Below are 26,534 nucleotides of genomic sequence, written 5' to 3' on the forward strand. Positions count from 1 at the left end.
CGTAGCTCGTCCCTGCACCGCTGTCGAGGTGTCTCAACCTTAGTCGCGGTGACTATAGCCCGAGAGAAAGAAAGCTCAGTACTACTTCTCCAGCACCAAAAGACACGCCGAAGCAGTGTCCGACACCGGAAGGCCAGGACAGCCTTGTACGCTTCCCTCACGCTGCTTCTGCGGCGCGCTGAGTGCGCCCAACTGAGAAACAGTTTTTGTTGCCGTGCGATGGACCAGGCGTGCAGTTTTTCGTTGTCTTGAGAGCGTTTCGACAATCTGTATTCCAAATAAGCAATCAGGGCGCCGAACACCTTCGTCCCTTGACGTCTGAACTGCAGGACGCAGGCCTGTTGTGTCTCCTCAAGGGTTTCTCGCCAGGCTTCCCATGTCTCTCGGATGATCCTCTGAGCTGCCTTCGCGAGGAGCTCACTAGCAACTGCGCGGCTTCGAGTCCGTTCGCACGTAAGCTGCCGCCAGCTGGAGAAGCTCTGGTATTTGAGAGACCGATACCCGGCGGTCAGAGTCTGCCATCGGTGAAAGAGTGCATGCTTTCTCGCTAGACTGATTTTGTTGCGCAGATCACCTGATGCACGACGCAGAGCAGTCCTCTTTGAGCTTGTTTCCTTCCAGCGCGTAAATGCACGTTTTACTGTATGCGTCTCCAAGAACTCAATGGATAGCTGACGGGCGTACAGCAACCGCGTCCATGCCGACCAAGCGGCAGAGAGGACCTCTCTTTGGTGAGCCTCGAAAAGAAGCCGAAGAATGCACTTTTCTCTCTTTTGTCTCTTTGCGAACAAGTGCCAACAGTTCACTGCTCGGACGGTGCGTCGCCTTATGATGGAACTGGATAACGCTCGCTGCGCTGCTGCTAGGAAGGCTGCATCTCTCAACCTTAAGAAAAGGTTGTGCTTTCTCCGGGTGACAACCGCCTCATAAGCCCGATATGCGGCAGCTCTGCAGCCCGCGATTCGCCTCCAGCTGGTAAGAGCCAGCCGGAGTAGCGTAGCCGATTTCCGCTGCTGGAGTTCCCTGACTTTTTTGAGAACAGCTTTGAGATAGCTCATGCGCTGGCGGAACAAGAATCGCCAGCCGGAGAAGACCTCAGTTAGGATTTTCTGACGGCGCTGCTCCCTTTTTGCTGTCAGAAGTCCTGACATCATCGTCCAACGCCTCCACCCCCGGAAGGCGAATTTGAGTCTAATTGGCGCCGCCAGTGCTGCAGCCCTGCACGCCCAGCATGATATCGCGCAAGTACGACTCAGACTGTGCCCGACCCTCCATTCCAAGTAGAGCAATTAGCGGGAGAAGAACAACGACACGCCTTCCGGTTCAAGACCCAGGAAGAACCAGTGAATCTGACTTTCCTGGTACAGTATGTTCCGCCGGGAAAAAAGCGAAAAGCTGGTGGAGCGGAGTCACGCGCAGGTGCCTCGTGGACTTTCCCAAGATAACCAAGGAATATCGGCACCGTAGAGCACGGCGGGCTGCAGTGTTGGTTCTCTCTCAGGTGCCAGGAAAAGTAACTCAAATCAAGGAGAGGCCTAGAGAGTGCGGCACCACTTGACATACCGCGTCGTCAGTCTTTTATATTCAGTTAGACGGAATGATGCACATCCAAACATCCTTCTCGGCCCCAGAAGTACCCGAAGAAGGACCCAAATCCGACAGCGACATCCGGTGCCTCCCTCCTCACTGCGGCACGCTAGTGTGCTAACCTGGCTTCATCCGCGCGTGAGCGGTCCAGGGCGTCTTTCCACTGCTTCAAAATTGCGGTGCAAACGAAGCGATTCACTTCCGCTTCTCGTTCGGCGGCCACTGTCAGGAGCTTCGAGCAGGCGAGGATGTAGTTATGCCACTTTAGCCATCCCCGTAGCCCCTTCTTGAGAAGCTTCTGGTTTCGACACTCCCGTGCACACATAATCAGTTCCCTGGCGCGTAAATGTGCGAGCCTGTTTCGATTGATAGCATGGAAGCCTCTGCGTTTCAGACTTCTCTCGTAGGCCTTGTCAGCTGAACCGACGCCCACACAGACACCACCAAACTCGTCTCCTCTCTCCAGGGCTCCCTCGGGTGTGTTATTTAGTGTTCCTGGGGTGCGACTGGTCTCTGAGAAACCGTAGCGCGTCTGCGATTCCAACCGGGAAAAGCGTAACCTAGCGGCCAGCTTCTCCCAGAAAGCGGTAGGTGTTTCAAATCCCGTAGAGCCTCCAGTCTTCTGACATGTAAGCGTGTGTATTCACGAAGCTCGCACGCTTGCAAGGGAAAACGAGTCCAGCAGCTCTACAGACAAGAGGGGGTGACCTTAACTGCTCACCGTCGGCTGCCAAAGTCCTGCCTTCTTCAACCGCTTGAAAGAACCCCCTCAGAGAAATATCCTTCAAGAAAGTAGTCCGGGAAGAAGCAGCGTAGTAGAGCCTCAGCCAGCTGAAGAAGTGAGCCCCAGCGGCGTTAGCAAGGTTTTTCAACCTGCATATGCTTGCTTTCAGGCGCAGCTGTGCAGCCGACTGAGCAAACAGACGGAGGCCCAGAAAACTCCTCCTTAAGGTCCGCAAACCCGAATGACGCTGCGCTTCGTCGCTGAGTTTGCGAAGTAGATGCTTCTCGTTGACAGAGCGCTTCCAGCTTTTCATGAACGTTTGAAGCCTTGAATACTGGAGAGGAAGCAGATTTCTAGGCGAGGCTGAGAAGCACCCGAGCGGATGAGCGCTAGTGCCATCGGTCTCCTCTAGCAGACGTGACAGCTCATACGTGGTTAATAGGGGCTCGGAGACCACGTCATCGGATTGACAGAGAGTGGCGCGGCTTGTGGCCTCGGTACTACGTGCATCATGCGGTTTGAGGTCTCTCCTAGCAGAATTCTTGCGGAGCGCACCCTCCCTGGTGGCTCTGAGCTTTGTGAGAGTGTTTTCTACTGGAGCTGGGGTGGAGTGTGGACGGCGTTCTGCTGAGGTTGAGCGGGTACCAATGGCCCTTAATGCTGCGACTGCCGCCAGCGCAGGCCTTGATTGTGGCTGGTTGCAACTACTGTCGGAGTCAAGCCGAAGACAGTCGGTCTTTTTGGATGAGGACAGGTAGTGACTGTACCTCCTGGGTGAGACCACAGGACATTCCACAGACTGGTGACTTTGAAGACCTTGGGTCCTTAGGGGTCGAGGGTTAGACAGCTGCCGAATGACACCGGCAAGCTGGTGCAGAGTGGAACGTGGGACACTGGAAGTGCCGCTGAATGGGGCAGCTGCTCCTGCAGCTGTACTTGGCACGTGCGCGTTCAGGGGGAGGCTGCGGGCGTCTTCCCACAGTTCCCAACCCTCATGGGCCACTTGCTCGTCCTGATGACGGCAGCCTGGCAACGGAGCCTCCCGGTTTTCCCGGTCTCCTTCAGTCTCACATGACTTCAAAATGAGCAGAGGATCACACGGCGAGCTCACGCCTGCCGCCAGGCCAGGCGCGAAGGAAGGCCCGGAAACACAACGTGTTGAGACACTTTGATACGAGCCCGTACCGTCCACCGACGGCGGCGAGACCGGGCCCCGCAATGTGGACCAGGCACCGCCCTGTCCTGTGCCATCGCGTGCCTCCTCATCTTCGGAAGGTCGTATCTTCCATAAGCTGTTGATCTCAGATAAAGACGGATGGAGGAACGTTGATGACGTGGCGGTGGAGGTGCTGTTACACGTGCCACTTCTAGTCCAGCTGTTGGGTTGCTGCGGAGGGAAGTCGTTAAAACGCTCTCGGGATGTGAGGGGCAGTTCTCGAGATTTTTCGTACATGGTCGTGGGAGAGCCTGTGGGTTCCTTGAGAACACCGAGGTCGGAACCAAAGTCCAGGTCTGCAGGTGACGAGTCAGTAGACAACCCCAGTTCATGAGCCCGGAAACGTTCTCTCGGGGTGGCCACCCCCCTGCTGCATGCTGCGGAACACTCCATGCCGCGGAACGTGGGAATCTGAAAAGCTCAGAGCAGTTTTCTTTTTTGTCGCTGCGTAGTCCACCGAGGTCCGCAGTCCAGGGTACTCAGGCGGATTGTCTAACAGCGACAGGAGTTCCCTGGAAAAATAGATGAGCCCGCGTATACCAGTGAAGATCTCACTCTGGTCACTTACTGACGTACGGCTAGACAAACGCTGTTCGTGACCACCCGCCCCCTCGTTCGAGGAGGAACTCTGTTGTCAGGGATATGACGCTTTCTTGCTCCGTACCCAATCAGCGTCAGTCTAAAAGTCTAAGCAGCGGTAACTGCCGCAGTCGAGGGCCGAGCGTGGAGCACAGGGTCGTCATTTACGTTGGAACAAAAACGCTTGGATTGGCTTAACCACCCTTCCCGTCGCGACACCGGGGTTTTCACTCATAACGAGCGCTAGAAACAATGCGGACAGTCCGACCGTGTTAGCGTTGGGTACTCTTGTCTTGAGGACAGGGCCGCCTTCGGGAGAGAGGTAGCTGGGCGTAGAGACCGGGACCCTTGGCGGGTAGCCGTGTGCCGATTATGTTGGATCTTTTTTGGACAATCGCGTCCGTCGAGCGTCCGCACGCCGGTGACAGCCAAGTACATGCTGATTCGCTACCATCTGTCGAGCCTCGTGTCCCGAAGCAGGAGACTTTCATGGCCAATGAAGGCTCTCGACGAAGTGAAATGCCCGGGGTGAACTGCCTGTCGCAGGAATCAACTGACGGCAACCCCACACCAACACTTGCTGCCCCACCTTTTGACTGCGTGCAAACCGGCAGAGTTTAAATGAAATGCTACAGACGCCAAGTCTCGAAACAGACTGACCTCTTCTCGCTTGAGTGCACTCTTCTCGAATTGCGAGGTAGGTCGCCTGAAACTAGGCAGTACAAGGCTTTTCTGAGAGAACCCGCTGTCCGGAGTCCGGTCTCGTCAGTCCGAGTTCGGCCAAGGCATTCGGTCACGCGGGGCTTGCGGATACCGCAGATTCCCGCTTGTAAGGCGCACCTGTTCGAATTATCTTGTCGCAGGTGGGGGTCTCGATAAAGATCTGTGAGTCGAGAAAGAATGCGCTGACCGCACCAGCGCATTCTTTCTAGCGGTCATTTGATATGGTTGTTTTGCTGACGCTCCGAAGAAAATGCAAAGGCTTTTCGAGATAAGGCCCGAGGTGGCCCGGCTACAGCCTTCCTTCTTCGCCTGGCGGCCTCGGAATCCCAAAAATGCCTTCGCATTTGGATGGTACGGATCCTCAGAGATCTGCCTCTACGATTCGCTTGGCAGCCAAGTGAGGCTCGCGGAGGTGTCGACACGAAGTCGGTAGCATGTGTTCCTGCATCGACAGCGCATTACTAGTTTAGCAAAGTAACGTGTTGAGCAGGGTCCTCTTCCAAGAGCAGAAATGTGCTGTAGGCGCCGGTCTGCCGCGCATCTCGTCAGGTTACCGAAGTCAAGTAGTGTGCTCACCGGAGCTGTACGGGATCCCTCAGCCCGAAGTAGCGTTTCACGCATTGCCCTTGGTCAAAGTGGCGGAGTAGCGAGTTTGTAGGGCCGCTCAAAAGTCTGCACTCCGGGGAGTTAAACCTCGGCTGGGACCCGAAACTAAAGTAGTGTTGACCGTAGAGAGACCAGCTAGCGGGGCGGCTGTCCGCAGGAGACCGATTTCTGAAGTGAGACAATGTGGTCTGTGGACGCATCGCAGCACGGGAAGTTCGAGCTGCAAAAACCCCCACCTCTACTTGGCCTCGAGTGGGATGCTGACGGACAGTTTCTGGCTACAGCCCAGATTGGGGAGCCGGGTGAGTCGAGCGAACACAAGTACGGTGACCGTTGCGGCGGCGCTTGTTTTGTGACAGAGATGTGCCGTCGCCAAGAGCCCCAGCCCCACAAGTATCAACTGGAAGTACCCAGGCGCAGCTCGATACCATAATTTCTAGCCTGTATGTTCGAAGGCGTCTTGTCAGCCTCGGGGACCGTGCTTGAATTCTCGCTTTTTAAGCACGATAGATCCACTGGGCTGTCATGTTAGCAGTACCTGCGTTTGAGTGGCAGGATGGCCTGCAAGTCGTCGCCCCGAGCTCTTTATAAGACTGATCGCTCGCGGCCCGTGAAACCCGCTCGCCGCTGTTTCCCCTGTCTATGACCCCGGCCCATGTCATCTACGACATGCTGTCCCCGTCCTAACGCGTCATGTCAACTGCGCAACATATGTTTTTGACAGACGTCACTCTTTGGGACTTCGAGGCGAAAACAGCGATTACTGTCGGGACAACGGGGAAGGAAGTTACGTTCCTTCAGTGGTCACCAACAGAACCCATCCTTGCCATCGCCACGGTGAAAGGTCTTGTGTTTCTGTACAACAAACAAACGAAAGAGAAACAGACAGTCTTGGGATCGCATACGAGAGCTATCAGGTGTGGAGCCTGGGGACCAAACAGCGTGCTGGCTCTGGGAAACGAAGAGAGGATCGTTTCGCTGATAACCGGGGAAGGTAGGTTCTCGGCAAGCTTCACGAGTGCTGTTCGCCGAAGCCACGGCTGTATGCGGCGAGAACCGGTGTCTACCATTTGCAACCGCGTCTCGCCTTGTCTCGATAAAGCCTCGAAAGTTGTCACTGCCACGTTGCTTTCAAGCGATTACTTGCCACGCTATGTCTCTAGTTGCCAACGTTGTCAACCACAGTATCTCTTGCACGTCACCGCATGCGTCATCGATACTGGGTGGCCGTGCAGGTGACCCGATAGCTACTGTTGAAACGGCTCTCCAGCCGAGCCAAATTTCGTTCGCCAAATTCTCTAATGCAAGCCCAACGCAAGCAGGCCAAGTCTTCAGCGTTTTGCTGGGCGGACAGAGCGTTTGTGTGTATACGACTGAAGACACGTCAGAAGCTCTAGGTGAGTTTCGTGTAACTGATCGCGAGGTGGACGCTTGCTCGTCCAGTTGGGTTGGTACTCCGTTTCGGTCAACAGGGAAGGGGCCTCTCCGGCTCACCATACCACCACCGTGAACACCCGGGACGTCCTATGTCGAGGGAAATCTTCCGGGAAGCAAACCCGTGGACCCGCTCTTTCTGAATGCGGCTACAGATTTGGTTACTGTTTCAGGGTCCTGGATTCTCGTCATGTTTGGCACGCACCCACTTGTATGTTTCTCTACAGAAATTTCCCTGGACCAGGGCTTCGTAAAACAAACGGAGTGGGCCGACGAAAGAACACTGATAATCGGGTACAGCTCCGGCTGTCTTTCCATCGTGGGGATAGACGTGAAGGCCAAGAGGGTGAACATATTATCTTCCCAGAAGATTTTTGTGGAATATTTGGACGGGCTCACGTTTGCAACCTCCACCGGGAAGCTTGCCATTGCAGGTAACCTTGCGTGTACGATACGCTTTACGGTAGTTGAGGCAGCGCCTATGATCCGTGTCCCCGCAGGTCTATTGCGGGGCTGTCTTCGCCTTGTGTTCATCGTGGTCGGCACTGATAAAACCCAGGAAATCTTCAGGCGAGAGCGTACCCGTCACTCATGCTGACTCGCTGGATCAGCCCCGGTTTGCTTATAAGCCCGACGGGTGGGGATGCGTCCCAAGCTTTTTCGGATCACCTACCTGTTGAGAAAAAGGGCTTGGCACGAAGTGACATCACTTTTTGACAGTCCTTCGGTGGCAGGCATCTTCTACAAGTGTCTCTCTAATGGCGTCCCAAGTCAACATGTTGTTGCTGGCCCCAGGCGAAGGAATCATAAGGGTGATCAATGCAGAAAACTGGTCTGAAGTCACAAAAGAAGGAGTGATGATTCAGCCCGAAGACGGCCGCATTGCTCGGCTAGACTGGTCTCCTGACGGGCAGCTTCTCTCGTTTTGCACCAGCACAGGTACTTCGTTAGCGGGATCAAGTTGGGAACTGGCTCAGCGTGCTTGGCTATGTCCCTGCAAGAAAGGTCTGACTTTCGATGATTGGACTGTTTGCACTACCGCATACCGGATGCGCGTTGGCGGTAGTAGACCTTGTGGACCTCGCACGAACCGAGTGGCATACGCATAATAACATCTGGCCGCCTCTCTTGGAAAAAGCCTTTCAAGAGATGTCTTCACGGGCGGCATGGATCTGGCAGATCGCGTGTGTCGCCCAAGAGAGGTCTTACCTGACCGCGCTTACGCTCGACGGGCTACTTACACGTCGGACAAGCAGACGCCGTTGTTTTCCTTGTTTGTGTCAGGCTATACGTGCTGTTACACATCGTGGAGGCCGTCCCTCGCAGCAGCGCATGAAAGTCGAATTATTCATGCCGTATCGCTGACAGAACTCTCTCTGTTCGGTAAGTCTTACACAAAATGCCGTTCCCGTTGCACTATATCAGTGACCACATTCGTACCCCCTGTCTATTGCGCGCTCTTCGAGAGCATCCTGGCCCTCTTCGTAGTACCACCACCTATGAGCACGAACTCAAAAGTAAGAACATGCTAATCCACGTGCATACACCTTTAGACCAGCTATTTCGGATAACGCTCGTATGTCCCATACTACGACGACTGCTGGCACACAGTTAGCCTACACCCGTGTATGTTTGTCTTTCTAGACGCCAGAGATGCAAGCTGTACAACGTCAAAAGTCAAAGTTGAATTCGAGCCCAAGCTGGCATTTGTTGGACCTCGCCACTGCGCAGTTGGGACTGAGAACATGCTGTGCTACTTCCGGCACGATCCTTGCAAGGTGTGTCGAGGGCGGGAATCAGCTCCCGGATGCCACTGCCAGTGGAAGGGACCTAGCAAGTGCGACAATGGATCAAATCGCACTCAGAATGGGGATGCCACGCACGCAGCTTTGGCCTCGACGTGAATTTCGCTTGTAGGTGCTCGCCCCCTCAGGATTCTGGCACTGGGTCTGCTCAGCTCCTTGACTGTGGTCCCTGTACCTTCCGCCGGATGCTGGGAGACACGCCAGAGCGTGCCTCCTTTGTGTGTGTAGGGAGAATACCTGAAACATCTGACACAGATTTTGAACGACCGTATCGTTGGTGCTGGACTTGCAGAAGAAAAGGCGGCCGTCCTGGCAGGCGGTAGGGTACGTCCTATATCCGCTTTCCAAAACGCATTTGCTACACGGAAAACGTCGTGCTCGCACATGCTAGACTCTAGCCCAGCTAAGCCAGCCCTTCAAATGCGACCTGAGCTTAAGCACTGAATAGCACGAAGTGCCCGGCTGGCGCAGTTTTGAGCTGGTAGGAGATGACAAACCACTTTCCTCGAGATTTACAGAACTGCACCCAAGCCAAATCTGCGAGCGTCTTTTTGACTCTTCAGGTGTACGTGCATTCGCTGAACGCTACTGACGGGGGGCATGCTACCCTGGAGTGTCTGCCAAACAAGGACAACCAGAATTCAGCAACCGCCTGTTCCGTCGCAGGCGACTACTTGACAGTAGCGCACTCGGTGCATTACCTAACGTACTTCTCTTTGACGGAGAAAGCAGGCTTCTGTGAATACTGCCATTCGACGACTATCATCAAGCTATTTCCGGACAGTCGTTGTACCCGGGTCGCCTTCCTGGACAATAACTACGAGCTGTTTCTGCACAACCCCTGCACGGAAACTTGTGTTAGGTCAGTTTAGTGCCGTCCCCTTCCCTCTCCTCTAGGCTCTTGCAACAGGGTGCCGCCCGTCATTCAATCATTCCGGACTACGTCGTTCTGCAAGCTGCTTAGACTGGCCCATATATTAATACACTTTTTACTGACCTGGCACTTTCATACTCCCGGCCTGTGTAGTGGATAAACTTTTCTACCTTTGAGTACTGCTTGTGCCGCGATAAATATTGCAGTTTGTCTCCATACCCTGACGCTTATACTGACGCCACTGACTCTTTCCCGGTCACAGCATTTGGTCGCTCCTCATCGTCCGTAGCTGCTAGGCCGTGAACCTCGGCTCGGAGCGTGCCCAAGAGCAGACTGCAGGCGCCCACGTGAGATGTCCCATGTGCTCCAGGATCGGGAGAGCCGAACCCGCGACCAAAGTTCTTTGGGACAACGGAGACATGTCTTCCGTCTTTGTTTGCTGCACGGATGAGCAAATTACCACGCATGTTTACATGCCTCATCACGTCCGCGGCGAAGCCGTTCACGAGGTATGTTCAATAAAGACTCCTATTGTGCGTGACCGGGATTCGATCTCCTGGCGGAACTCTTGTGACGCGTCGAAAGCCCAAGCCATGCCTCGCTCCAGTGACAAGGAGCAGCCTCCATCGCCGTTTGCCCCTAGTCGGAACTCCTAGCAAATGAATGCTGCAAGGGAGGAGCCCCCAAAGCGGTCTCAATGAAGCCAAGGAAGAACTAGGAAAAAGAGCAGGAGTCAGTGAAAAAGCCTATGCGGCCTCTAGCGCATCGTATTTTACGGCCTCCCCCCCGCACGTTTCTTGCTGTTCTCAGGTGGCCCATCTGGACATCTGTCCAAACGAAGAGCGAGAAGTGACAAGAACGCCGTGTGTCACACGCCTACCCAAAGGCGCGGTGCCTTTGACTCTTCTAAATGGTAAACACCAAGCGTTTCGCAGTGCCTTTGCGTGTCCACCACACTCGCCTAAACAGAGAGTACAGCTCAGGGCCTTCCCTGGCCTTTGCGTGTCCGTGGCTGCCTTTCCGTGTCCGTGGCTGCCTTTCCTGTGCTTACTTCTTTGTGTGCGGACTGGTACCGCAGACACGCCGCAGCAAGATTCTTTAGTGCATGGCCACACTCCGGAACAGCTTTTGTCATGACTCCGGCGTGCTACTGCCCCTGCGAAGAGAAGTCTGCAATCTCACAGACTCTTTCTCCTGTCCTACAAGAAGGGTATTCAGTGGTCTCTACTTCTCAGCACCCGGGACAATAGCTTGGACTCAGGCAGTGGGAGACCGAGTCTCGCTTCAGATATCGTCTAATGCGTTATGCCCCTGAGCACCAAAGAACAGCATGACCGAAGGAGAGTGCTGCGGACAGCGACCTTTCGAGACCAAATGTTTTCACGAATCTGGGGACAGGTTTCTTGTTGACACTACAGGAATAATATACTACAAGCTGCCAAACGGGAAGCTCTCCACTTGCTGTCTGCAGACACACTCTGCTGTTCTCTTGGAGCACAAGGGTACGATATCTGAAGATGCAGGCTCTTCCCAGAGTTGTCCGTATGCTCCTTCTTCCAGTGAGGAGTCTTATAGAGTTTCTAAACAGCGTTTCAGCAGGTTAGAAATGGTAGTATGCCTATGTCTCTGCTTCTGCCGTTTCTCGTAAGCAGGTATAGGGGCGATCTTGCTTTCGCCAGTAAAGCTGATTTTCGTCCCCCCGGTCGACTTAGTACTGTGCTCATCTTCCGGCTCGTGTGCCGGGTTGATCAGCGTTCTCTGCATCCGTGTCAACTCCCAGTGCTACCGTTGCGGTACCAAGCAACCGTGCTCACTGGAAACAGCAGAGAGAGGCAGGCTTTTGTAGTACATCAGCTATTTTTCCTGCGTGCTCGCCTCTACGATAAATCAACAACGGCATCTTGTCTCCCTACGACGTTTGTCATATACCCTCTTCATACTCTTGAAAATGGAGAATGTAGAAAGCGAGCCCCGCCCCCGAGCCTGGAGTGGCACTCCTTGAGGAGGTTTCCATCTGGAACATGTGGATTCTACACAGAACCCGGCGCACCCTACCCCCTGCCCACAATAGCGGGGTCTCCGCCTTGCTTGACCGGGCAGCCGAAGCTGTCCGGAATTGCTGCAGGGACTGCGGCCAGTCTTTCGAAAGAAACCTAGGGTCAGGGGTGCCCAAACCGATACACATTCAGTATTGCCCGGTCAAAAGCTGTACTCGTGTGCTGCTTGTCAGGTACAACACCAGAAAAGGCGCTGCCAAAATTCCTGCAGCTCCTCAGTCTGAACAGACTCAAGGAGGCGTTCCATGTCGCCAGAGATTGCCTAGGGTTGCAGACCGCCTCCGAGAGCAAATGTGGGTGTTCACCAAGCAGCATGTGAGGAGCGCATGCGGGCGTCACTGGTTCGCCTCGAGTCTCAGCTATCTTGTTGAAACCTTAGCCAGGTCTCACGCACCAGAATGAGGCAATTGTAGACGGCGGCTTGAACTCCTCTCTGTCGTAGACGGACGAGGTTGGGAAACAGCCGCGTGCCTGCCACACCTGTCGTTTCCGTCCACCCTCGGCAAGTCCAATGATTGCATAAGCGCGTATGGCGCAGGCCTCGATTTCCGTCCAAAGAGGATTACAGTGACTTCGCAAGGCATCGGTGTAACCGTGTCGAGGCCGGGCTTCGCTACACGGAGGGCAGCAGAGAAGTACAACTTTCTAAGCCTCCACTTGCTCTGATCCGCCACTAGACAAGCACAGTAACCGCAGACGGGCATGTCCCCTTGCACAGACACACTGTTGCCTTCCGGTAGACTCGCAGCAGTGTCACACACTGACGCCAAATAAAACCACTAACCCCTCGAACACTCCCCGCGGCAGTATGATGTTGTTTCTACGTGAAGTCAAGCACAGCGGATGTCCGAAGTGCCCCGGAACAACATGGGTCTCACAACTCACTTCGGACAAGCGTTGTATTACTAGCACGAATGTACCATCCAAGTATTCCGTGACTGGCTGAGCTCGGAGACAGCCACGTCGAGTAGCATGCGCGCCTGTGCGGATGATGATTTTCCAGGCCAGCTTGCCAGGAAGATCTGGGAGCTGCTAGGCGCATTCGCACTTGAACAGTTGGATCTGAATACAGCGGAGAAAGCTTTTCAGCGCATTCCTCGGCCTGAACACCTGCTATGGCTGAAGGATGTCCGGGCCCAAGGCGAGGAAAAGCTGGTTCTCCGAGGGAACGTATATAGTAAGAATGCAAGTCGTTGGTCAGCGCTGGTGTTGAAAGACTTCGTTATCTGTACCGGTTCTGCAACAGCCTCAAGAGGGGTTCTGCACGTTGGAAGAAGCTCTTCTGAAAGAGCGTCTCAGACGGGAGAACTGTCCTAGAAACAGCGTGGGCTGATCGACTTCCGCATCAGAGGCTTCTTCAAAATGAGGCCTGCTGTCTTCTTGTGTAGCTCTCCAGCATTTCTTCCGAGGCACTGGGCACATCCTCAGGAGTTACTGTTCTGCTCTCGTCACAAGCTGATTCGAAGGTGGCGGATGCGATAGGCATGCAAGTGGGAAGCTTTTTTTTCACGTGGCAGGGATAGTTCGGATGTGTCGGATACAAAGTTCTCCATATGCCCTATTTGGCGGCGGTCAATGAATGCATTTGCTTCAGTCCACCTTGAGGAATTCGAGAAAGCGGAGGAGTGTTTTCTCAAATCGGAACAGCCTACCTTAGCGCTTGATCTCCTCATCGATTTATGCGAGTGGGAAAGGGCCCTCAAGCTCGCCCAGGTGAGCTAGTTCCTTACTGAAGAGCCAGTGTGGGCCTACCGGCCTGTAGACAGACCCCCTCAGTTGACCGCATCCAAAGCTTATTGAGTGCAGTGTGGTATGTTTTCTGTAGTGAGCTCCTTTCACGGCTCTTGGAACCGGCACGCTGCGACACTCCGGTGTGATTGTTTTGTGTAAGCGTGCAAACGTCGCTGCCGCACAGCAGTACAGGTGCAGTATAGATGAATCAGCTCGTTCTCACAGAACAGAACAAGCGGGAACACTGGCCAGAAGCAGAAGCGTGGAGGTAGCACCTGCGTCCATACCGGTCCTGCTTGGTACTGTACAGAACCTGGACCCGCGGAGGCTACCATATTTGAACTTCAAATACGCGCAAATGCTCGAGGGCGAAGGTCGTTTTCAGCAAGCTCTCCGGTGTTACGAAAAAGCCAGGGAGAAGCGCGCGAACAGGAATTGGGGTGCAGAGCACTCGGCATTCGTTTTGCCTGGCGAAAGCAGCGACCGCCCCACTTCCCTAGAGAAGGAAAATATGCAGAGCGGCAATACTCAGCAGTCAGACCCCGGAATTCCGCCGTGCGAAGCGTCATGCCTTGCCGGTATCGCCCGCTGTGCCATAAGGACGGGAGAAATACAGAGAGGCATGCAGGTCGCGATAGACCTTGGAGACCCCAAAGTGCTCGCAGATAGTGCAGTGTTGTTGGAAAAGCTCAAACAACTCCTGGAAGCAGCAGCCCTGTACGAGAAAGCAGGGAACCTTGAGAAAGCCGCCGGTCTTTACATACAGGTGAGGGGCAAGAAATCCGTCCGACTGGTGTACACAGGTACGGACAGCAGTTCAACCACCACCGAAGAGCATCAAGATTGGCGTCGACTCCGATCTGCCGCTCTAGACTGCAAAATGTAATGACCACTAAAAGAAGATTTAGCCAGACAGCCCGAAATCACTCTTCCTCCCAGGCGCGAGCTGCTCTGGGTGTGTGTCTATTATGCGTACTGTGCGACCTCCGACAGAGCCATGAGTTCGAGAAAGCAGCTCCATTGATGAACGAAGTCGACTCTCCAGGGCTTCTCTTAACGTTTGCCAAGGCGAAGGAAGAAGAAGGCTGTTTGGAAGACGCTGTCGAAGCGTACAAACGGGCCAAGCATTACCAGGCCGCCGTGAAAATATGGGTACTTGCACACATGCGTCACTTGCATTGCAGGGAGCCCCTGAAACAGAGCCACGTCTCCACTCGATCTGTGTTCATTGCCCGGGCTATGCTCAGTACTGCCACGCACACGCTGTATCAGTCCTTTCAGTGTTTCACGGCAGTACACTTGCGACATGTAGCCTCCCGCCTCCACGGAGGGTCTGCTGCGGCGAGCTGCGCACAGTCGAGCGTTTGTGCTGTAAAGCTTGTATACGAGTCATACAGAAAGCCAAGACTGTCTTTTTCGGTCTTTTCAGCTGTACAAGCTAGGCGAAGAGGAGAAAGCCTTCAACCTTGTCCGCACTTCGAAGTCAGTCGCAGCTGCCGAGGTTGTTTCAGAGTTCTGCAGGTGAGGCAATGATGCACCATTCCGAGCGCTTGCAACGTGCAGCTTACTGAGAGAGGAACACTCTGCTGGGAATCAGCTAAGGACGCACACTCCGTGTGAGCCGCAGGTTGGGAATCCACACGTAGGAGACCTGCTCTGTGCCTCAGGGTTCACGGCCACCTTCTCTTGGAGAAGGCTGCAGTCCGGGTGGGCCGGGAATGGAATCTCCCGGGAGGCCACACGAGAGCATCGGACGGTTATCTGCTATCCACCCAGAGAGATGATACGTCGAGGGTGAGACGTCAGGGGACTTCGCGAAGAAGGCGACAGCGAGGGCGGCACTGTGTCTTGATTCTCAGGAAGCGAGGCATGCTGAAAGAAGCAATCGAATTCATGGTGGCAACTGGCAGAGTAGAAGAAGCTCTCGGACTAGCTGAAGAAAAAGACCAAGTTGAGCACTTTGTCCAGGTATAAACTTGCTTTCGCCTCACTCAGCGACTGGCTCAGCGTGGCCTTCTTGAGCACTGCCAGCACTGTAGCTTCACGCCGCCTCGCCCCTACGCTCTTCACGCAGGAAGTCCAGTCCTTGAGGCACCCGTAGAGTCTGGGGATTACCGACAAGCAGGTGTGACGGAATGGAGAGGAGAGGTACACCCGAGTTTTCAGTCACACGTTCTTTTATGCTTGCCGCGAAGGGGCAAACGCCCAGTTGACGGGCGCTGGAGTTAGAGCTCGACTGCGCTCTCGCCCAATCATCCCCCATTCGTTTCTCCGACAACCCAAGGCCGCAGCCACGAGCCCTGTCTGTGATTGCCCAGTGACAACTGCTTCAACCGGGACCACCAGCTGCCGTCTACTACGCAGCTCGACCACGGTGCACTTCAGTCCCTACGAAGCAGTAGTGGACGCACTACTTCTCGGCTTCGGGGAACCACAGGCATCAGTTGCGGGCTTGTTCCACAAAGCAGCTAAACGCGGGCAAACTCGAGCCTCGACAAAAACGAGTCCCCCAGCTTGTGCGGCTTACAAACATACTTTCCTGTCGGCTGCTTCCCTGTAGTCCGTTGGCGACCAAACCCAGCCAGAAATTCAGCGACGCATCGGAGTATACTTCGAGAATCAGAACCTTCTACAGAAAGCCGCTCGTCATTACGCAGCGTGCGGAGATGCAGCTAAAGCACTCGAGTTATATCTTCAGGTGGGAATCGGTGCCGCGCAGGTTCCCAGCGTAGAGAGGTGGTTCCAGGTGTTGCTCGTACATCTCAGATTTCCAACGCGGGAGGCGCGCTCCCCCGATCCACTTTAAGTTTTACAAATCTAGCGCTTTCTGAAGAACCGGGGGGCCACGTCAGTGCAGTCGAAGACGGTACTGTACCCATGGAAACACAGTGCTTATCGCAATGGGCTCTTCGACAAAAGTGCCGTCTGTACAACCGACTTACCAGTCTGCGGAAGGTTCACCATTTCGAGTCTCCGTTTGGCCCTTTCTAGTGCGGGCTAACCCGATAACAGGCTCCGTGCTCTCACCAATCCCGATGGGGACCAGGTGCCTCAATCCCTTCCTCAGCTGTGGTACCGGGAAAACACATATGCCAAGGATCTCGTCGTATGCGGTGATATCCTTTGAAGCTTTGCTTGGTTCTGCAGGAGGGTGAACACGGGTACGATGCTGCAATAGACCTCGTAGGACGTCTACGAGACCCAGAGCTCATCGAGCCGCTGTTTAAATGTTTAGAAGGTAAGCAGTGCTCGGGCTGGCGTGGTTCCTGTGTGCGGTGATTCCTAGAAGTCACAACGAGGCTCATGTCGGACAGTCGGGAGATTCGAGCAACTTCCAGAACAAGAGATCGCTGAGGTCGTGAACCCGTCTGCCGCACCACCCGTCCCCACTAGTCGCCACTCTAAGTCTCCAGCCCTTTCAACCGTCGCTGGGTTCGCTCCTCCCTTTCCTGTGGCCCTGGCTACAAAATTTCTGCTAGCCTCAGAATGCGAAGTTGCCGGTGTTGCTCTCGGGTAACGTAGCTTCGCCGCCGGCTGTCCTGGCAATGTGGCGCAGGTGTCTCCGATGGCCAGCCCAAACACCCGGTCTACATCCACAAGTAAGCGGCCCTGCGTCTGCGACTGGGCAGTTAGAGGTGTGGCGGAACTGTAGTTTCAGGGACAGTACCCTTTTTTGAGCCTTTCTTCCTGAAAAGTGAAGGAACGGGACCCAGACTCATATTTTAAACAGCACACTGGTGGCGATGGATCTACTTTCCGAGCTACGACGTTTGTGAGGAAGCGCAGCAACTAGACAGTATCAGCGGTGTCGGGGACAGATCTAGAGGACATGGGGTGATGCTTCTTTCATTAGGCTTCAAGTAGCGCTGGGCAATCACATGGAAGCGGCTAAAGGCGCTTGTCGACTCGCACGGCGAGAACAAGCCTGTGGACATTATAAGGCTGCCCATGACGTTCTCTTCGGGAGCTGGAAGGACTTGAAGGCCCAGAACCTTCCGGTACCCCAGGAGCTTTTCAGCCAGTTATCCATCCTTCACTCCTACATTCTTGTCCGAAGACTGATGCGCGCTGGCGACTTCACTACCGCCGCTCATCTTCTAGAGCGAGTATCGGAGAATATACAGGAGTAGGCTCATGCCCGTGGCCGACGGTTAGCTGTGCCCTCTCAGAATCAGTTCACACTGTCACGCTGCATTGAGTGGCGGAAGCTATCTCCTCCTCCAGCACATCGAGAACGCGCCTACGGGCTGCCGACGCGGATAGTGAGCGGTCTGTGCTAAAGAGACCGGCGTGGACTCAACGCACTGAAAAGCAATGCTGCGCTCAACTGACGCTCTCAGCTTGTTATGAACTAGGGGGTACCTGGGGTGGGGGCTTACAGAAGTCTTCCTGCACTTCGTATGCCATATCGGTCCGAGGTGTGCAATCTTCGGAGCAGTTCATCGACTTTGATAGCACCGCTGATCAGAGGAAGCGCAGTCCACTACACTTCGCGATGTATGTTTGAATGTATGAATCCATCTATCTACCTTTCCTCGGTCCGGAAACACTCGCTACCGCAGAATGTCTCTCACTGTAGATGGTAGTGTTAAAAAAAGCACAGAACGTCTCCTGGAGCAAGTGTGTCTGTATCGTAACAGGTTCGAGGCCCATGCCGCGCCTATCTTGACTTCAGCTATCCTTTTGTTCCAAAGGGCCAACATGAGACAGAAGGCACACAAATACTCTTGCCAGCTCCTCGTGCGGCCCGAGCGGCGGCAGAATATTCCAGAGAAGCATCGTCGGACAGTGGAGACATGTGCACGAAAAGCACCGCCGTCTACGGATAGTGACCCCGGACCAAAGGCCTCGCCGTGTCCATACTGCGGCAGTCCATTGCCAGACTTCACCCTGGAGTGTGCCATCTGCCTCGTAAGGACAGAAGACCTATAACGCTGCCTTGATAAGACCCGGAAACACTATTTCATCTCGCGGCGAACGAATACTGTGTAAGAGCGACCTGGTAGAGCCGCACCGCTCCCGTGCCGCGGCTTCCGGTGACGCGTGCATTTATCGATGTGGCATCCAAGGTGCAGCGACCGCCGCCATATTGCTTGCAAGGGTGTAGTCACAACTTGGAGAAGGTACGAGGCGGCGTTTGTCTTACGGTTGACGTCAAGCCGGATTCCACTCTCGTCCCCACACATGAACGATCCTCAGGGTTCGCACGAAAAAATTAAACAACAGAAGCTAACCGCTGCAACATCAAAGTGGCAAAACTTGCCATCACTTCGGTAATGCTTCTGTGTGCATCGGTGCTGCTCTCAGAACGTTTCGCCATTCTGTATCGCAAGCGGGAGGCATCTAGTAGTCGGCGACTGCTCCCGGTGTCCCCACTGTGATTTCCCCGCCAGGGTACGCCTTCGTATTCAGCGCACTTGCTTCAATGCGGATATCGGTGGCTCAAGTGGCACCGTGATTGTACGAAAAAGACCTGTCCTAGTAGCTACGCAGGGAGCACGTAGTGCGAACCTGACAGTTTCAGAGCTATTCAGCAGCGTGGTGAAAGGTTACCGGCTCATGGTATGATACTGTGAGATTCTCACTAGCAACTCCTCTGCCTATTCAACTCGGTCATCTTCCAAATGGAAACACCCATCTACAAGCTGCCAGGCAGTCGCCCTTATGTGAAGGCATCGAGGCCGCTGGCTATTTTTCTGCCACTTGTGCTCCGCCGGGTACGTATTCGCGCCTGGCTCCATGCTGGACCAACATATTAGTCGGGATGCAATTCCAAATGTCCCTGTTGGCTCACGGTGGCAGGCAACTTCTCTGCAAGATCTCCTTTCTGTTGAACAAACTTGTCCCATGTGCGAGGAGCAACTGCATCCTGGGGAAGTGCAGATTGTCGACGTCGCATCCTTCCTTAAAAAAACCACTAGGCCCAGCCAGGAGGCCACGCAAGCCAATGGAACTGACGTAGCCCCGGAGGACACTTCAAAAAAGCTTGAAGTGGTCGAGGACTCTGTGGATATCGGCGAGGCGGCACCATCTTTTGACTGTGGAGGCAAACCTGCTTTGCACGAAGAGAAAGACTAAGTGTCGGCGTGTTTCCGAACTGTCCTTGTGAAAGGAAGTACGTTCAGCGGCGCGTCAATCTCGTGCAGACAGCGACCTGCACCCTGGGGCGTCACGAGGAACGGGACCCATGCCACGCGTCGGTGCTTGCCGTATGCTGAGTAACCGCTGACGGTTCCGCGGGCTGTGTTGGCTCGAGACCCCGACAGTTAGCATCGCTTCTCCACAAACGGAGTGTCCACCTTGGCAAGCCAGGTTCTTGATTCCGACTACATTAAACGCGAAGTGCTTTCGGGGAAACTGAGACGACTCAGCGTCCGTTGGAGGGCCTGGCGCACTGACGGATACCTTCTACATGACCCAGCCTTAAAAGCAGTTTCGGTGTCGCTTATTGTCCGTGAAGTAAAATGCCTTTGACACTTCGATTGCGTTGAATAGAGAGAGGACCAAGCGGGGCTGATGTAGCTAGTCTGCCCCGCCTCATCCAAATCACAGTCACAAACTTATATCTCCTTTGACAGTGCTGGACCTGAGCTGAGCCCGCCGCCCCCCCGAGACAAGATGCCTGTCCACAAAAGTCTGGTTCCCTCTCTTACGCCCCCGTCGTGCGGGAACAGTACAGTGGCTCAGGATCCCTGAAGCGCAGGTACGAGGAGCCACCCTAAGCGACCTGTGTGCTTCATTCTCGTAACAACCTGGGTCACGCACCGTGTCTCTGCAAGACACTTTTGCTTCGCTCAGCAAGTGGTCTCAGCGTGGGGAATCAGGGATTTCCCTCTTTCGGTGTTACTTTCGGACCGGAGCAACCGTAGTGCGCGCTAAGCCGCCGCCCGGCCGAAGTCATCTCTTGGAAACTGACACACTCGAAACAAGCAAAAATGTTGCTTTAAGCGGCGGTGGGCTTCCCCTCACGGCATGGCAGTCTCGAACACAAAGACCTTCGCTATTTCTTCCGACCAGGGCTTTCGAAAAAGCCAAGTAGCCTGGTAGAGGGGACTGAAGAGGTCGTGCACAAACTCGAGGTCGTTTTTCTCACAGCCCACCTGGAAAGGTATCGATCGGACGACAAAGCGGAGTGACCTCGACTCAGACCCGAAGTTATATGTGCTAAGGCAAACGGTCTATTGAGAAAGCCGCCCCGTCTTAGAATCGGAGAAAAGTATTGAGACCTTTCTCAAGCCAGCGCTGGGCAAGAAGGCGAGATTTTCGACACACAGCTTGGTAAAAGGAACCCCGACTAGGGCAGGCTTGCTGTGAAGCTTTTTGCTGGGGCGCCTCCTTCTATCGCTCGACTTTCCAGGTTTCCTTGTCCAGGTTCAGCCAGGGCTCCAACAGCTTTAGTGGCAGGTGCGTGGAACAAGCCCTACTTTGAAGAACAGACTCCAGGCCGGACGCCAACATTGCCTGTTCTGTGCGGGTGGGCCTTCGGAAGTGGTGCCTCCTGTTGGCCTCACACTCCTAGAAGTCTTTTTTCCTTCAGCAGAACCGGCGTACGACTTCCTGGGCGCCTCTGGACCGGGAGCTCTCGGGTGCTAATCGGGTTGGGCCGTGCACAATGCAGAATTCTTTTTTCCCTTCTGCGGGTGGACTTTTTCAGTCCAGAGTCTGAGAGAAGTTTTCTTGTCTAAGGTCAGGAAGCGCGTGCGTCCAAGTTACACGAATGTGACGTCGTCAGTCGGGGGTCCCTGATGCTATCGCCCAGAGGTGTTTTCCCAAGGTACTGCTGGGCAGGTTACACACACAGGGAAGAGCATCGGCGAGGCGCATTCCTTCTTCACACTGTGTTCTAGAGTAGGAGAAGGGCTCGGAAAGCGACAGTCAAAACTGTCTGGCCGGAGGGTACAGAGACTGGCCCTCGGTCCCGTCTGTCCATTTGAAGTGAGAGAAAAGTGATTTCCCGTGTTTTCCCGAGTTCTGTTCCTGAAGAATTTGTCCAAACCCCGAGGTGTGCTGCCGGAGTTGGGTTTCGTTTGGGGAGGAGGGAATCGTCAGCTTGCTTACACCCTGGGAAGGCGCGCTCCGTACAGCTTCCGTCCCGATGAGCGGCATTGTCCCATACATACGAAGGGCTCGGAGCTCTTGCACTCGAAATAGCTTTACCTCCACAGCACCGGGGAAGTGCCTGTGTCTCTTCGCTGTGGTGGCGCTTCTTCTACTTCAAACCAATGGACTACATCAGCCCATGGCAGGGGCGGTCTCGGTGCGTAGCTCCGCCGCGCAAAAGGAAGCAGCGGAAACGGTACGACTGAGGGGTTTGACTGCGCGCTACTCTCGTGCCGTTTGGCTCGCGATCAGAAGCCGCGTGCAGCTGTCTCAGAGATCCACACGGAGCTTGACTGCTGGAGTAGGCCTGATGGCATCGCTCGTCAGGGATGGCGCCGCTTTTTCCGGGCTTATGGGCCACCCGCTCCTTGGGGCAGGAACGGATCTGGACAGACGCGCAGGCCACTTTCACCGAAGGACACACACCGTTTTTGTCTAGGCAGCAGTGTGAGTCTCACTTTGCGATACATATACTAGAAAGAAGGTGGGGGGTACCTCGACCAGAAGCGGGTATGGCTAAGACTGCTCACCAGCGCACTCAGCTTCTCGCTTCTTGTTGCGACGAAGGATTGAAGGCATTGGTCGCAAGAGTTTAGCAGGCATTTCGTCTCCACAGTGCACTGTAGGGGGGTATGGTTTGTACATGTAGCTACCCGGCTCGTGCGCCTACTAACACCAGAAGGGTGCCCCGTGGCCGTTCCCGTAGACCTGTGCGGTCCCAGCGCGGAAAGCCCCTGCAATCATTGGTTCGGCATGTGAGCTCAATGTGTAACAGGGACCGGACAGGAGCAGGAGTCGCCAAAGTGGGTCAGCCCAGCATGTGAGTGGCCCCAACTGGACAGCGCACACTGTAAGTTTCCGGACTGGTGCAATGAGAGACCTGCTGGAGTCGCTTTTGATGGCCGATAATGCGGAAACGCTTCGAGTTGTCCTCGCGGAGGACACTTATCCGGGCTTCAAGGTGCGTCCCTGTCCTACACGTCGCCTGTTTCCTAAAACTTGGTAGTCAAAGCCTCTAGCTTCACCTGCGTTCTCCGTCTGGATGCACCGTGGGCGACAAGCTGCACCAATTGTGCTTCTAGTTGCACATGGCGAAGCGGCAAGGGGAAGGAGTATGACGGCGCTCACCTTCAACAGATAGTGCGCAATCGTTCCTGCTAAGAGTTCATGCGACAGCGAGGACGTTTATTCGAAAACAGGTGCCGTATATGCAGCACAAGGCCACCTTGTAGATGCTGTCGTGGCTGTGTCAAACCCCTGGCACTGTTTACTATCGCGTCTTTCCCGTGTTCGTCAGGTCGGTCTTCGCAACGACTTTGCGGAAAGCGAAAAAGTCACAGCAGCACAAAAACACAGGCCACAAGAAAGATCGAATTCCGACAAGGTGCTGCAAGCCAATCTTTCGCCTGGCCGGGCTGTCACAAAGACCGGTTCGGAGACGGCCGCAGATGAAACCAGAACTCGGCGGAGCCACGAGAAACACGGGCTTCCGGGTGGCGGCCTCGACCCCAGCGAGCAACGGAGGATTTGGGATGAGTTACGAGGCTTGCTTGCAGATGCCAAGCACCATCAAGAAGCTCTGAAAAGAGAGTGGAAGCGTTATGACTCCCTGGAAGCGGCCCGCCTCGACTTGATGGAGAAACACGAGAGACAGCGGTCAGCTGCACGGATCCAGAGATCGCAGCTTGAAGAAATTGGATCAGAGTTTCAGAAGAGACTAGAGAATCTACAGGAGATCTATACTATTCTGGAGACTCGGTCTAAAGCCTTCACCTTTGTCCGCGCACCCCGAGCACCTCAGGACGTCAGACTCGGTGAACCGAGAGGTACTGAGGAGCATACTCCTCTTGACACACTCAGCGAGGCAGGGGCTATACCAAGAGACGAAAGCCACCAACAGGCCGCTACTGACGCTGATTCTCGTTCTGGAAACGTCCTGGCGACCATGAGTACGGGGGAAGCACTCGAACTCGTCAAGAGCCTGCAGGAGTTACACCGGGAGCAACGGCTGCTTGCTGACTTCCTCGCCCCTCTTGTTTCTGTCCAAGCTTCGAGAGTCATGGAGCAGCACAGGGACGTGCCATCACAATGGGGAATTTCGGAGGCGCACATGAGGCACACGAGGAAGGGACTGTACTCTGCGGTCAGCCACATCAAGAAGAGCCCACCTAGGCGAGTCCAGGGAAGCCTGGGAGATACCCGGCAGAAACGTGCATATGCAGAAAGATCGGGAAGTGTCCGAGAAAAGCCCTCGCGTGCTGAACAACCGGAGGAGAGCTGGGTGCTTCAGTACGGCATGTCATCAGAACAACATTCACACGAGGGACATTCATTCCAACGACAAAAGGAACACTTAAGCAACTCCAAGCTGGGAGCACGCGCGGACGATTCCGAGGGGGTCGCACGACCTTCACCCCCTTTATCATCTTCATCCTCGTCATCATCTCCTTTGTCCTCCACTGCTTCCTGCTCCCCTTCTCCGAGTCACACTCTGAGCGCAAGAAAGGGAAGAAGGGCGGTATACGGCGGCTTTGAGGCTCTAGATGACCCTCCTGAGACTGTTGCCGCTGCGCTAGTGCGGTTTCTTTCCCCTCCTTTTGCAGCGTCAGCTGTCTCTGGCCTCATACAAGGGCGCACGCGTTCCAGGACCCAAGGTAAAGGAGGCCTGGCAGAAGCGACGGGAGGTGGGAAGCCGGAATGGTTGACAGACGTCACGATATTTGCCGATGCAAAGCTAAATGAGATTCTCGAGCAGGAGGCACTGGCTTTTGAACTCGCCCCTTCAAACGCTGATGCCAGTAATACGCCGGAACCCGACAGGGGTGTTAAAGGGAGACGGCCCTCTCCTGCCCTCGCTGCTGTTCGCCGGGCAGAAACAGCTACGGCGCAAGCTGACTATTTCGATCGTGTGGAGGTTCTGGGACCGGCGGGCGCGAAGAAAAAGCCTCTTGTAGGCACAGTCCAGGAGATTATCTTTCAGTACGCCTTCGACAATGTACCTCTCGAACACAAACGCCTTCTGTGGCGGGAGTTTCTCCAAGCTCAGCTGGATGACAGAGGCTACGACATTGAACTTCCCGAAGAACCTCCTACTGCGTCTGTCGATCCTGAGGGGGACTACGTCACTGACTACACCCTTGCGACTGAGCAGAAAAGCCATCGTCGCACGACAATCCTCGACGAGATGGCGTGGCTTGCTGACACAGGTGTGGGACATGGTCAAACGGCCGAACAGATGCCTAACGGCCTGTTTCAAAGCGTAGTCGAGGACGAACTGACACGAGTTCCAGCAGATGGGGGGGAACTCGAGAGTGACGATACCATTCCCAGGGTCACTTTGGAGGAGCTGGAAGAGCTCACACGGTTAGGAGAGGAGAAGGAGAAGCTATTTCCTTACTGGAAAGCTATATCCAAGGAAGTCTCCGCCAGTCAGCTCCTAGAAGCGATCGGGTTGCGAAGAGACTTTGATTTGGGTACAGACGCTTTTTCCTTGTGGGAAGAGAGTTTTGAAAGCTACAGCGAGGATGCCGAGCTGAGTCAGGGCGACGGGGAAGAGGACCCGCTCGGGTGGCTGTGGGATATCGAGTTCGTTGCCTTGTGAGTCGGCCTGAGGCGACTTCCAGGATATACCATTACTGGTAGTAGTCCAGTTGCTCTTTGTAAGAGGAGCAACTGGGCAGCCAGGTCATTGTCATTTTCTTCGGCAGCTGGGCGAAGTTCTTTCTTCTCTTCGGAAACACTCCACAGCTCAAGGAGAGATCAGGAGGGAGCGGTCCTGCCCAGCTTCTGGTTCTACTACTCCGTTCCGCGTCTTTATTTGCAAGGAGGACGGTGCAGCAGGGGCCGTCCTGTGCGGCAGTGCGAGCGCGCGGCTGCTTTGACTCCTTCTTGAAAGTCTGAGGGCTACTCAAATCCACTTTGCCAGCCCGATTTTATATAGGATAACCCTGAGCTCTCCTGCGTGTTTACCGTCGAAACAGGTCTCCCAGCAAACCAGGCAGTTGGTGTGCCGAGAGAACAGCGTTGAAGACTGCCTCCGAGTAAAGGTGAAAGGTTTTCTCCAGTTTTTCCCCTAGAGGCGATGGAGGCACCGTGTCTTGAAGGGGAATCCACAGCGCTTAATACTGCGCAAGAGCTCTCTCTCCGGTTCATAGTTGAACCACCCGAGTGTTTCAGCAGTTAGAGAGGTACTGAACACTTGATGGTGTTCGCGACCCCCGGCGGAGGCGGGCTTGCATGGACTGCTTTTCGTTATGCAAGGCAGTCGGAGATGGTGCGGCTGAGAGTGATTAGTTGGGCTGTCCGTCAGTCTTTACTACAGTCCTCTCGCAATACGTAAAAGCTGCATGCTGTCCACTTCGCACTGGACAACAATGAAGACGGGTTCCGCTATGTTGACCTGGAGTGTTACAGTGTCTGCGAAGAGCCCGTGTCGAGGCGACCGCGTGTGATAAGTTCCCGTCCGTCTGAATGGTGGGCAGGCAGCTTACAGGTCATCGCGACCGGTTGGCTAGACAGCCGACGGAGACATCCACTGTGCTGGGAAACTTCATCCAAGCGTCGAGGATTTGCGTCAGCTGAACCTCTTTGATGCCGAGGGTTGCCAGCCCTTTTGAATTTTAGCTTAACCGAAGTCGACGCCTCTGGGATGCCAGATGACGACGAGTGCACCTCGTAATACGTCCGTAGGAGGTTTTCTGCGTGTAACTGCCCGCCTCTCTGGTACAGTTTTATACTTCTCCAGGTTGGGCGCAAGAAGCGCTACGCGTCTCGCCGTTGCCGTGCTCATTCATTGGGGGCGTACCTTGCATTCCGGTTCTTGGACGGAACCTTCAGACGGTGTCACTTCTGCAGCAGTACAGACTGCTTTTCCGTACTGGTTCCAGAGTGACACCGCGGGTGTAAAAGACTGACTTGTTCAAGCATGTCGTACAATCGTGTGCGAGCCTAATACGACTCCCCCTTCCAGTCTTGTCGCTCGAAGTCTTCGGGCGGATCACGCACCAGATGAACAGACACCGCACCGGGAGTGCTACGCTGAGATAAAGAGAGAAATTCTCGACAGGAGCGGATGAGCCCCGATCCGGAAGTGGACCGA

The 26,534-nt window shown here is 54.7% G+C and overlaps 2 protein-coding genes across 2 annotated transcripts; both read left to right on the forward strand.

Annotated features, from left to right (window-relative positions):
- Positions 1 to 5,616: 5,616 nt before the first annotated feature.
- CSUI_002846 (tetratricopeptide repeat-containing protein) lies at positions 5,617 to 19,414 on the forward strand (the record flags this gene model as incomplete). The annotated part of the gene is given in 26 exon segments (XM_068063045.1): positions 5,617 to 5,625; positions 5,641 to 5,737; positions 6,160 to 6,477; positions 6,671 to 6,832; positions 7,097 to 7,303; positions 7,665 to 7,808; positions 8,154 to 8,252; positions 8,514 to 8,647; positions 8,903 to 8,998; positions 9,445 to 9,536; positions 9,919 to 10,057; positions 10,359 to 10,461; positions 10,967 to 11,050; positions 11,779 to 11,898; positions 12,609 to 12,782; positions 13,200 to 13,318; positions 13,647 to 14,102; positions 14,330 to 14,488; positions 14,766 to 14,857; positions 15,196 to 15,304; positions 15,897 to 16,034; positions 16,484 to 16,574; positions 17,201 to 17,462; positions 17,977 to 18,247; positions 18,644 to 18,730; positions 19,139 to 19,414. 26 exon segments carry the CDS (start codon positions 5,617 to 5,619, stop codon positions 19,412 to 19,414), a joined length of 4,038 nt encoding a protein of 1,345 aa, XP_067924977.1.
- Positions 19,415 to 20,706: 1,292 nt separating this feature from the next.
- On the forward strand, positions 20,707 to 26,344 carry CSUI_002847 (uncharacterized protein). Its single transcript, XM_068063046.1, has 3 exons — positions 20,707 to 21,632; positions 22,212 to 22,397; positions 22,734 to 26,344. Exons 1-3 carry the CDS (start codon positions 21,432 to 21,434, stop codon positions 25,035 to 25,037), a joined length of 2,691 nt encoding a protein of 896 aa, XP_067924978.1. The 5' UTR covers positions 20,707 to 21,431; the 3' UTR covers positions 25,038 to 26,344.
- Positions 26,345 to 26,534: the final 190 nt, after the last annotated feature.

This window comes from Cystoisospora suis (assembly GCF_002600585.1).
Source record: "Cystoisospora suis strain Wien I chromosome Unknown contig_1208, whole genome shotgun sequence".
Lineage (NCBI taxonomy): Eukaryota > Apicomplexa > Conoidasida > Eucoccidiorida > Sarcocystidae > Cystoisospora > Cystoisospora suis.